Genomic DNA, 12651 nt, shown 5'->3' on the forward strand with positions numbered 1-12651 from the left:
GTGAAGCACAGGGCTGAACTGCACTCAGCTGCTCCCACATTTCTGGCCCTTCAGACCTGTTCCTGGTGAATAAAACAGTTGAGAGCTGGCCTAAGGGGCCAGTTGGCTGTTTCATCTTTTTACTGTACCATATATGTGATCCATGTTTGGAAACATTGTGTTTTGTAAGTAGGGAAGAAAAGCGTATGTTGCACACTTTATACAGTTATTACATGCATTTGGAAACTTCATATGCCTTTCCATCATGATGAATGAGGAAATAAAATATTTGTCCATTATCTAAAGAGTATCAGTGCAAAGACCCACTCTTTCCAAAAGGGAAACATACTTGTTGGCTCAGGCTTCTTACAAAGACATTTTGCTTGTCAACTGTTTCTGTTTTCCATTCATCAGAACTTCTGTTTTGTGTTGCAGGTGACATTAATTCCAACGCATGACTCAGAAGTGATGAGGGAATGGTACCAAGAGACCCATGAGAAACAGCAGGACCTTAACATCATGGTTTTGGCAAGCAGCAGCACCGTTGTTATGCAAGATGAATCTTTTCCTGCATGCAAGATCGAATTGTAAGAACAAGACCGTGCATCACAAGATTAAACTTTACTTCCAGAAATTCTTCAATTTGAAAACACCTTTTCTAAAAATTCAACTCATCTATTTCAAATGCTGAACTATATACCTGCCAAATGCTATACTGTGTCAGAGTGATGCAAATCACTAATATTTTTCAGTCTTTGTTGATTGCTAAGGGAAATAACAGTCTTCCCATTGTAGAGTACAAATTACTGCGAAAATACAGTTCCAGTTGCATCTCTGCTGAACATTTGGAAACCATGCACTAGCAACCCCAACTGACTTCTGCCAGGTAGAGGCATTTGCCCTCTAAAGAAACACAAAGAGAGAGAGGGGTAGGAGGAGAATGTAGTAAATAATTAGGTCTGCATTAGTCTCATGGCAATAGATGTATCGCTTACTGCAGTCTGCTTATATTCTTACATGAGAAGAAAGTTTTAACTTTGTATTAATCTGAGCTATCACTATGGGGATCCTTTTTTTAAAGAATTAAGTTAGCTCAAAAGTAAAAAGAAATGGAACGTAGCTAGGAAGGGATGTACAGCCTAATCACTCATCAGCAGTTTTCCATTTTAATTTGAACTCTGCATACTGACATACCATAACAATCATAGGCCAAATATGCATGTAGTCTGCATCCCATCCAGAAGTCTAGAACCTTTTTTTCAACATGCAGAATTTTGGTCTAAGGCATGCTTCCAGTGAAAGCCCACTCACTCTAGCCAGAACTGACCAGTCCACATGCTTGAACACCCATGTCCACTGTCAATTAACTGAAGCAAAATACCAAAGCAGTCGGGAATACATACAGTAGACAATTTGCCTTAGAAAGTGACTTGAATGTACAAAGAAACTTGATGCACTTATTTTTTAATGCTGAGACAGCGTATTTATAAAACATCTGTGTAGGATCATAGTTGCACCAGTAAAGAAGTATGAATGTGCATGTGTGGTGTTAGGAACCTATCTGACTGGTCAAACGGTTTGGTGCTATGAATTACGTATGTTAATTATGTGAACACTTCATTGATGCACTTAGACAGCTCAACAAAGCAAGATGAGCATTTTTTTTCAAAGTTTCTTTCGTACTGTGGAAGCAAGATTGAAGTGGTGTCCAGTATCAGAGTTACAAAACTTAGTGAAACATTCAGAATGATGAAAAAGGTTACCTGCGAACCTGTACAGTATTCAACCTTCCTTTGTCTTACCTTATTTTATTTGTTTAATTTAAGAGTGAACCTGGGAACAAATGTACAGAAACCTTTTTTTTTTAGTGCTCGTGAACTTTTACACATGATTTTTTAACAAACATTTTCATTTGCAGGTAAATGCAAAGAAAAATTTTTCAGGTGAAGGCAATTTTTTTAGTAGTTTTGTAAGATAAGTGAATAATGTTGTTTAAGATTCTAGTGAGAATGGATATTGAGGTACAATTTATTGAAAACAGTCAACTGCCAGTACCTTTTGAGTGGGAGGCGAGTGGAAGGACACCCTGGTTATAAGATTACTCTATTGATGATGAGAGAAAATGCGATTTGAGGAGTTGATTGCCCGACACTTACAAGGGTGTAACCTACATTCTCAACCCTCACAAGATCTTGAAAAAAGATAGAAGAAGCAATAAGCTAATAAGTCCCTTCCCTTCCTTTCCTCTTTCCCTTCCTTTCCTCTTTCCTCTTTTCCTCTTTCCTCTTTCCTGTCCTCCTTCCTTTATTCTTTCCTTTCTTCTTTCCTTTCCCACTCTTTCCTCTTTCCTTTCCTCTTTCCTTTATTCTTTCGTATCCTCCTCTTTCCTTCTCTCATTTCCTCTTCTTTTACTCTTCTTCTTCCTTTCTTCTTCCTTTCCTCTTCCTTTTCCTGCTTTTTCCTTTACTTTTATTTTACTCTTCCTTTCCTTTCCTCCTTCATGTCTCCCTTCCTTCTCTGGACTGCTTGCAGAGGAACAGCACCACTGCTCTGTGATTTAAGACAGTTTGGATTTTTTAGTCTCAGAAATTTTATCCCAATTAAAAAAAAGTTGTTGCATTGCAGAAAATCTACAAATCTGATTTTGAAGAAGGTGTAAAGGCCTCCAGCATGGACATATGTGCTGGTCTGTGTGATTCACCGTTGTGGCTGATACTAAGTTTCACAATGTAGTGAACTATGACCTCATTTTATTTTCTTTACTTATAATTTATTTCAGTTTTACAGTGTTAGGATATTTTTGTTTAATAGGTGTATGTTTGCACTCCTAATTTTATGAGAGTTTTTTTAATATTGCTTTAGGGTCTTCTAAATATGGGCTCCTGAGGCCCATTTAATGCTGTGAATTCCTCTTTGTTGGTTGTTGGGGTTTCGATTTATTTTTGATGTCTACTCTTTTTTTAGGTCTCTCTAGCAAAGCTGTTTTATTTATTGCTATACCTTTTAAGTAGTTAAACTCAGAATGACTATGGCACAAAAGGCAGATGGAAATGTATTGTGAAAACATGCATGTTTGCTGAGCTCATATCATTCACTTAAAACTGCTTTTATAATATATAGTCTACGAAGATACAGGCAAAATGTTTGGCAGAATAAGTTACACTATTTCTACAATTTTTTTCTGATTTGTCTGCTTTATTATATAGGTCAGAATTCAAACTTTTTGAGTGGGTGGGAACAGATTTTCTGATTTTCTGACAATACCTGAAATGGTTTGTATCACTGCTTTTGTTTTAAGTATATCAGTGGTCTTGTGACTAGTCTCACTTACACCACTTACTCCTGTGAATTAGGAGCAATTTCACTACTGTCAGGGAAGTTACAGTCATCTGGTCCTACTGTAAATTAAATTGGAATCAAGCCTTAAATATCCCTGAGCAAGTTTATGATGGCTGAAGCATTTGTTTTACTTCTGAAATAATAATGATAATTAGACAGTTACAGATTACCTTCACATGTACATTTGCTTTTTTTGCTGCTACAAGAATATTAAAATCCTGGTCTGGCTATTTTGAGGTATTGTAATGCCTGTTCCATCCATTCCCTTCCAAATGGCAATGGCACCTAGGTTCAACACAGCGATGAGCTCCTCCATTAGCTCCTCTTGCCCTTAATGTCTTTCCTGCCTGTGGAACTAATCTACCTGTGCTAATCCTAGTACTACACAACTAGTTTAGTGTAACAGTCATCAAAATGTACTGTGTACATTAACGATGAGTGCTGTTGATCAGCATAGATTTCTAGGAGCATGGTTTATTATTGATTACTCTAATTGTAAAGATTCAATATCTGAGTGTAAAGGACACTCTATTTCAATGATGGTATTACCCATAACAGCATTCCCAGTCATGATCTTTATGCTATTAATATTCTGCTTCATATAATTCAATGAAGAATTAACTTTGGGGATCCCTTCCCACTCCTGAACTTGGACAGGGCTTCTCTTGCATGCCTTTTCAAAGTCCTGTGGTGGGCCTGACTTCATTGACCTCTATTTTCACCCTATCTTTCATAGAAATCACTTTTGATTTTTTTTACTTACTTTACATACTGTGGTGAATGGAGATAACTGTGTATATGAATGTTGGGGTTTTTTTAATTGTCTATGATAGCTTATGCATTTTAGGAGAGTTCTGGTACTCTTTTACTAAGATTTAATAAATTTGTTAATTGAATTTTCAATCCCTCCCACCATAAGCAAATAAGCTCCAAAGAGTGCTTACTGTGCATTTGGGACATTTCTGTCATACACTTCTCTTTGTTCATCTGTCACCAGAGGTTCTTGCTCAGTAATGATGTTTTTGAGAGAAATAGTAATTTTGTTGGTCTGGATTTACTAGAAGATGAAAAAATATAATGTTTACACTTGAAAGAAACTATAAGCTTTCATCTTTTCACTTAGTAATTGAAAAAACACTAAGAGCATCTAGGGGTAAGCATTTCTTAGAATTCAATTATATTATTCACCTGGTTTAAAAATGTTTGCTATTTAAAATTTAAAAAAAAAAAAAGAAAAAAGTCTGTTTGTTGTGACTTTACAAAAAAAAAGAGCTTAAAAAATTAAATAATTAAATAAAACAATGGCGTAAAATATAGAAAGAAAAAAATCTTGAAAGCAGCTTCTCTCTACTAGATTAGCTAGGAGCTCCAGGTGGCAGGGGCTGCCTCTTCAAGACTGGGCTGTAATCACAACTGTAAAAGATGAAATCTGAAATATGCTTTCACGCATTTGCATGCAGCCATTATCTTTCAAACTATGGAAAGAAAGTCTTGTTGCTGGCTGAGAAGCACCTCACACACCTCCTCTCTCTTGTTCTGAATGGTGTTTGTGTCAGTCTGCAGCTGTGTATGGTATTATGTCTTATAATCCTGCATCACTTCTATTCTATCCAGTCATATCTAATGTAGAAAATTAGTTTCCAGTGAAAGTAATATGTAGTGCTTTTATGATATTTGTGTGCAATATCCCCTCTTCCATTGAGGATATTTGATGTAAAGGAAACAAACTCAGTTCCACAATAAAATACAAAAGTGGTAAAGTGGTGTTGACGTTTCTTGTCTTTGTGTATGAATGTATTTTTAAGTTTTCCCTTTCCTTTAGTCACGATTACCTAATATGTTTTTTTCTGAAGATCAATGACTATTTAAATATCAGACAAATCCCAATCTCTCTTTACAAACTGGAAAATAAATGTGGAAGATTACTTTTATCTCTTGTGGTGTAAAACATTACCATGATGTACCATGATGTGGCTTCTTTTTGTTGTTCTCATTTCTGTATTCCTCAGCAGAATGAGAAAACACCTCATTTTCAGTAAGTACATGTTCAAGGGGCTGTGTCAGAGATGATACCCAATAAAATTACATCAAACTGAGCCCACCCTGGTTTGGAAAAGAGGTGTTTTCCGAAGTTATAGCAGTTAAACAATAATGTGCAGCTTGTCTCCAGTAGATGGGGACCCTTCCTGACCGTCACTGCCCAGTCATCTCAGTGAGAGGGGATAGAGCTTTTTGGGAAGCTGGGCCCTCATTTCTTTTTTTTTTTTTTTCTATAAACATCAGACTTCCCTTACTGCTAAGATCTGGCTTTCAGCCTTTGTGGTTTTGCTTGTTGCTGTGATGCCTGCTGTGGTGAGGTGCAGCAGTCAATGTTTTTTTCTCAGGGAGATGGTAATGATATAAAAGCAGGTAAAGGCTGGGGCAGAAAGGTGCAACGGATTCTCACTCCCAGGAGGAGCAGAGGCCCTGGGGGATTCCTTCACCCTGAGACAGCAGTCTCTTTTTGGGGGCCCTTAACCATCTCCAATGTCCAAGGTTTCATTTGAAAACTTATGACACTAATAAGAAAGACTGCACTTGGTTTGAATTGGGCTGAGCATGGTGAAGTAGAGTAAAATGATGACTAGATGAGGCGAGTCAAGTGCTGCAAATCTTACATCCTGAGTATAATTCTGCATATGTGTACATCCAGGTTTTCTGAGCTGTTGTGGCAGAGTAGTCTGACACTACTTAAAATATATTATAATGATGTGTAAAGGAGGCCAGGTTAGGCTTCAATCCCAATTATTTACCTGCACTTGCAGAGTGACGTTCTGGATTTGCACAGGTGGGACCACAAATTCAATCAGCTTATGAAGTGTTTTAGGTGGTATAGGAACATGATGGTGCCTGTGATCTTTTCAGTCTGTCTAAAAGGAAGGACCATTCTTGTGGCATCCTAAACTTCTGGACTGTTTAATACTGATTGCTAGTCTTCTGTGGATGGCAGGAAATTGTAGTGCTTCATTGTTCACTGATGGGGCAAAAAAGAGATGTTGAGGGGTCTCTCGAGTAAGAGCTACAGTGACACATCTTAGATCCAGCTCATGCCTAGCACTGCTGCAAAGCTCCTTGGCTTTCTAAAGCATATCTCTGAGCACATGAGCATTGCCCATGTCCTTCACTCAACAAACAGTTTTGGGCCACTGCCTACTGCTATAGTCCCTATTCTCATTTACCAGAGACAAGACTAGTCACACTAGCATGCACTATCCTCTGTTGTGCTGTCTCAGCCTCTGGTAGTTTGGGGCTGAATCTGAAGAAGGCAGACACAGTGTCTGACCAGGTCTGAAAGCATCTTGTAACCTTATCTTGGCAAGTGTTACCATAAATACGGCCCATCTGCACAAGGCTTCTGGCAACATTTATTTGAGCTGCACGAGAATAAATATGTAATTTTCCTCTTGTGAAAAATGGATAATGACCTTCAACGCTTCACTAGAAGTGTTCTGCCAGTAACACTTGTGGGAGGAAAAGTTACATATTTGCTTGCCTCATCAGCAGTGTGTTTGGTGTCTGCAATAGATTTGAATTGGGATGCTGCTTTTTTCAATTAAAAGGAAGCGCTTTAACCTTTAAAGTGCTACTTTTTCTTCTCCTAAAAACAGACAAATTCTTACCAGCATACCAAGCAGTCTTTTCATTTGTACTGGTTTCTGTTCCTTTTTGCTAGTATTGTTGAATGGTCTCTCCCACACTTGGGAAAACACAGGAGAGCTGTTAACACTGTCTAGCATGTGCAAGTCTGGCAATGCCACAGTCAGGTATTATTTGGGCTGCTTGTCACAGCTCAGTGACTGTGCATGCCAATGTATTGCTTATAGCAATGGGAGATTTCCCCCTGCCTTTAGCTATATAGACACTAGGACAATGAGTAGGGAAATAATTTAAAAACTTGCATGAAGAAAGATGCACTCCTATGATTTAGAAATATACTGACAAGGGAGAAATGGCAATAGCTTTAATCCAAATCACAGCTGTAGTCAAATGAAAACAGGATGTGAAAGAATGCTTCAGAGAGAGGTGATCCAAAAAAATGAGATAGGTTACTACCAATAAATATTTTGGTGTGTCCCCTCCAGAAATATTCAGCAACTCTCATTCACATATAGAAAGGTCTAGGCAGCTGTCTGAAACAGTACAGCAAGAACCAGAAAACATTTAAAAAACCTGAGAGTATTCTAGTGAGGAAGTGCTTATGGGTTGTGAGCTTGCATCAAATTAAGTACTAGGGAGTAGGGCTGTATGAAATCAGAGCTTTTTGTGTTTGTAGAGCACAAAACTATCTTTTATATATTCTTCCCTTAGCATCAGAGCTCACATTTAAGCAGCAGCAGATCAAAAGCAGCTGTATGACTTCTCCACCCTCCCCCTTCTAAATGTGGACAGCTGCATCACAGCAGGTGATGGCTAACACAGCAGTGCACACACAGCCACAGGCATCTGGACAGAAGCACTTTTGACTACCTGGGGCCCAGTTTCAGAGTGTTTCAGCAAGCAGGTAAAAAACGAGTTGTGTGTGCAACATTTATGCAAGGGGGCAAATAGTCAAATCTATATTAGTTTTCCTGAAGTGGGAAGGAGAAAAGCAGTTAAGTCAAGCCAAGTTCTGTTGATTTTTCCTGCTGCTGCATTTGGTACACAGCTACTATCCGTGTCTTCCTTAGGAGGACAAGCACATGCCTGAACAGCACTGGTCACTAAATCAGCCTCTTTCACAATTTGTCTGTCTTACTGTCGACCCTACTCAAAGCCAGCAGGTAGGAGAGCACCAAAGAGGAGAGTACCTTCCTCCCTTCCCTCAAGCTTCAATTGCTAATTCATGTTTCCAGCCTCTTGAGACTCAGCAGTGTCCAGGTGTCCTCAAAACTCAGGGTACCTGAGCACTTGGTACCCCAGGCTGCTTGCACCACTGAGATGTGGGTGCAGGGCAGAGACATGGCCAGTCTCTTGCAAAAGGGGAAGAAATAAATGTGATATGATATATAGGAAGAACTTGAAAGGGATTAAGAATGAGATCAAAAAAGGAAGCAGCAATGAGGATTGCTGGAGAATTCAAGAGGGTGCATGTACACTTGTTGGAAATGTGAGGATTTGCCAGGTGTGAAAACAGTTTGGCTAGACAAAACATTAGAAACCCGTTGCTGTTGAGACCATGATGAAACCTGGGTGGGGAAGAGCAAGATAGTAGCTACTGGACCATGAAGAAATACTTGGCTGGGGCATGAGGGGAAGAGGGGCGCTGCTGTGCAGCTGGTAGACTTGTCAGAAGTGGTTTCTCACTCAGAGTAAAATTGAGGGGACAGATAAATTAGAGGGCTTGGCAAAAAAATTGGCTTCTTAAATCACAGTCTGCTGCAGGTCTTGGGTTCGGTGTCCTTCATCTGGCCCCAGGAATCTGCTTTGCAGCCTGCAAAGCATTTGACAAGGAAATCTCCTTCTCCCAAGGGCAGAGAGGGATATGGGAGGAAATGGGGGAAAAGGCAGAGAAAGGTTGTATCTATACTGTTTCAAGTTTATACTTTGAACTGGACTCAGAGCATTCCAACCCACAGCGCGTGGAGTAAAACATGCAGGCAACTTGTAATATTCATTAACAGGCCACTCAGAGCTCACAGGGGCACTTTTTATTTTTTTTTTTTTTATTTTTTTTTACTCCTATTGCTATGATACAAGTCTAAAGAAATGGAAAGGGAGGTTAGTTGTGGGGGAAGTGCAGTGTACTCTGTGAGACAGCAGGGACATGGCAGCTGGAAGCTTGCTGGAGCTCAATTAGCATTAGCAGCCTGGTGTATCTATCAGCAGGGCAAGGGAAGGTGGAGGTTGGGCCAGAAACAGGTTCCTTGTGCTGTCAAGAAACAGAGGCCATGGAGAACCAAGGAGAAATATGTCCCTGTCTGTTCTGGCCTAGCCAGAATGGTGTCTCACAAGCAACAGGATCAGGTACTTCAGCAGCTAGAGGCCATGTCAACAAGGAGGGTCTTAAAACTCTGGTGGTGTAGAGAATATCCCAAAAGCTGATGCCTGTAGAGAGAAGCTTGTAGAGGAATCTGGATGCAGGAGTGATTGTGAACCTTTGGAGCTATAACCCATGTTCTAATACTGAAGAACTGAAATATATGGTCAGGGAAGGGACACTACATTCTCCTGTGGCTCAGCTAGGAGTGATGTATCCTTTAAAGCCACCCAGCTTTAAGGAAATCGTTCTTAAGAGTGTGTTTGGCCTTCTACTCTCTCTTATGACTCCCTAACTTCTCCTAGTAATCAGAAAGCATTTATATGAAGAAAGAGGAAAAAAATTTCAGGAGACTTTTCTCAAGTTGCTCAGGCAAGTCCACTGCTGGCCAAGCCACTAAATCACTCACTTTCCTGGTTGGAGACAGCACGCCCTTACTGAAGTATGGGAGAAACTATGGGACCTGCTGAAAGATGGGGTGAAGGATCTTAGTGCCAAGTTGCCAAGTTCTTGGACATGAAAGAGCAATCAGGCTCTAAGTGTTTTTGCTGAGAGTAAGAAAGACATCTGATGTGTGCTGCATCTGTGATACTTTCCTACACTTAAAACAAATTCATGGATTTGCAGCATGTTCTCACTGGATTTACAATGAGTTTCTGAAGTGAGTTTTATCACTGTAAAACTAGACAGATGCACAACAAAAACTGCAAATACTTATTAGATCCTCTGATAAAGCACAGTGAGACAAGTCCTGTTGCCATAACAAGCTGCAATTACAGCAGGGCTATTGCTCGGGTCTCCCTGTTTTGAAGGACCTTGTCCTGCCATGCTCTGCTTAAAATTGCTGGCTGCAGCTTATGAGATTCAGTGGTGACAGGGAATGTAAGCAGCGATGGATGCTGATGCATCACAACCAACGCACCATGATGCTTTCCTCCCTTGCCATTTCCTTGTGCTCTTGTGAATAGCTGCATTGTTTTATGGATCTGAAGAATGGGGCATGGGACCGTGAAAGGAATTAGGTCAAAACCCCCATGAAACAGTGCCCAGAATATAAAAGGAAACTCCACTGCAGTATGATGCTCCTTGGTGTGTGCCGAGATGATTGTGCATGTTTCTCTAGTGACCTTAGAAATGGAGCAAAGGAGCACTAGCAAAGTCAGAAATTTTTAACATCCTTACAGGAAAGGCACATCTGAGTGCTGTACAAATGCTAGCTCACTATGTTGAAACTCTTCAAGAGTAGTTTTAAAAACAGCCTAAAGTTGGGCTTCCAGCTCCATGCATAGTAAGTAGCCTGAATTTTCCAAATGGATTGGGAAAAAGAAAAAAAAGCAATCAATATACGTTAATCCTCTTAGTGTTTGAAGTTCAGAGTAGCAATGGCATTCTTTCCTGTGAGAAACCCCTACTGAAACAACTTGTGCTTAAAATTCTTCCCTCTTCTTTTGTTCCTTCCACTCTCTAGATCCTTCATCACAGGCAAGCTACTCCTTATGCCTTTGTTTCTTTGTGTTGTCTCTATCCTATTCCTTGCCTGGATGATGGTAAGAGGAAAACACATCATATACAGGATGAAGACTTCTAAACCACGTGTTTTATTTTGGGAAACAGACAAAATGGGATGTTTAACTTGCATATAGGAGTCAAATATGGTCACACATGCAGCATGATTGAAGTGAAATATTAAAAATGGTGAGCACTTATGTTCACAGACAGAGGAATGCACACCTCTGCATTCCTAGTTCCAGTACTAAGCAGATGCTTTAGCCAGCTTCCTAGCTTCCATTTCCTGCTTAGCCTTTTCTCTGAGCTCTCTTTCTCTCTCAATGAGAAGTACTTGTTCTTCTTCCCACTCCTTTAGCTTCTGCTCATGTTTGGCAATGTCTTCCACTTCACATGCTGGCAGCTTTTCCTTGACAAGTTGGGTGGTCAGGGTTAACAGGCTTTCAGATTCAACCTTGCCAAGTGAATGCAGCTTGGAGTACAGCTCCTGTCATAAAAAGAGATTTGGTAAGAAGTGTGAAGAAAGAGCCAGTAAATCACAAAATAATCAGCCACAAAATACTTCCCTATAACCGATACATCACTGTTTGCATTATTATTATTATTATTAGCTGGGCTATACAGGCCTGGAAACTATCACATCAAAGTGTTTGAACTGTGGTAATTGGTACCATTTCTTGAAATGCTATTATCAAGAATATTATTTTTTGAACAACAAAACTAAACCAATGAACTTTTAGTTTCATTAACCACTGAAAATGTCTTCTTTTTCCAAGTTCATTTATTTGATATTAACAAAGATCAGCTGACCAGTCAACCATAACAAATATAATCTAAACACTTTGGTTTTGTGTTTTACCTCAAAACCAGCCGGATAATTTGGTCCACACTGCCTGCATCAGCATCCCTCTCAACAGATACATGTAATTTCAAATGTTTTAACAGCATACTAAGTAATTCCCATGGTTTTTCTTCCTAAGTTACTGTGATCCAAAGAGTGACTACGCTTACATAGACTACACAACACTGTTAAGTGATTTTTTTTCAGGGATATTCTACACTGAAACTAAGAGCAAATAACTCAGTAAGAAACTGCAGTTTTCCTTTCTCAAGCTTTACTTATCTAGATTTCATGCAGCATATGCACCATTCACTTAGGATGATGAATCATCCAGTGATACTGTTTCTGGCTTTCTGGAATCTTTAGCCTGATGGCTAACTAACACTTTGATTAATTGCCTTAAAAGTGCAAATACACAACCAAAGAGGAGATGACATTGCACTGGAAGATTCTGTATCTCTTGTTCACTCATTATACATATTTTCTCGATTGTTCTTTTAAATAAAAGACTTTACTAAGCCCAGCACTTGCAGAAATGTTTTAAGTAAGTATGCATTCTAAAGAAAGGTACATCCATACTTCTTTCACTTGTATAAAACTTCTTGTTTTGCATTGAAGGATAATGGAAAGAAGATGTGGGAATCATTCACCTCCAAACAAAATGGCAGTTCTAGAGCCATGTAGATATCCAGACTTCCAGCTATAACTGAAAGCTTATGCATTGTGCTGCTGGCCCACAGTGCTCCTTTTACCTGAGCCCGTGCTGGCAATAATCTGCAAAGGCACTTCTTCTCAGCTCCTGGCTGGAGGTTCTGCCTTGTTCTTAGGGAGGAAACTACTACATCCCTTCTGAGGCCTCTCCATTTCTCTCTCCCTTAGCCAGCACAACTGCAGGCTTTGTTGTGTCTTATTAGGCCCCTGAAGGTTTGAACTGGACATAGAGCAGATTAAAGACTCTTTAAAATGCTAGACATGCAGGTCTGAGGGGCTT

General features: G+C 39.6%; 2 protein-coding genes across 3 annotated transcripts in view; one reads left to right on the forward strand and one right to left on the reverse strand.

Moving 5' to 3' along the window:
• Positions 1–2180, forward strand: part of MAP1B (microtubule associated protein 1B) — a 71437-nt gene extending 69257 nt beyond the window's left edge. Inside the window, exon 7 of the mRNA XM_027671434.1 lies at positions 415–2180. Within this exon, the coding sequence (XP_027527235.1) occupies positions 415–570 (156 nt within the window). The 3' untranslated portion in view covers positions 571–2180. The remainder of the gene's footprint in view (positions 1–414) is intronic.
• An 8708-nt stretch (positions 2181–10888) lies between these two features.
• The window catches only part of MRPS27 (mitochondrial ribosomal protein S27), a 40757-nt gene continuing 38994 nt past the window's right edge, over positions 10889–12651 (reverse strand). The window contains exons 12-13 of one of the 2 annotated variants that reach the window (XR_003532251.1): positions 12413–12591; positions 11230–11306 (exon numbers count right to left, since the gene is read on the reverse strand). Coding sequence is in view for 1 of the 2 variants with exons in the window: in XM_027671393.1 (XP_027527194.1) it covers positions 11067–11306 (240 nt within the window). In the remaining variant the exon portion in view is untranslated. Of the gene's footprint in view, positions 11307–12412; positions 12592–12651 lie in introns of both variants that reach the window. The other variant, XM_027671393.1, reaches the window with a different exon arrangement.

Source organism: Neopelma chrysocephalum, unplaced genomic scaffold, assembly GCF_003984885.1.
Source record: "Neopelma chrysocephalum unplaced genomic scaffold, ASM398488v2 Primary Assembly neopelma1_97102, whole genome shotgun sequence".
Taxonomy (NCBI): domain Eukaryota; kingdom Metazoa; phylum Chordata; class Aves; order Passeriformes; family Pipridae; genus Neopelma; species Neopelma chrysocephalum.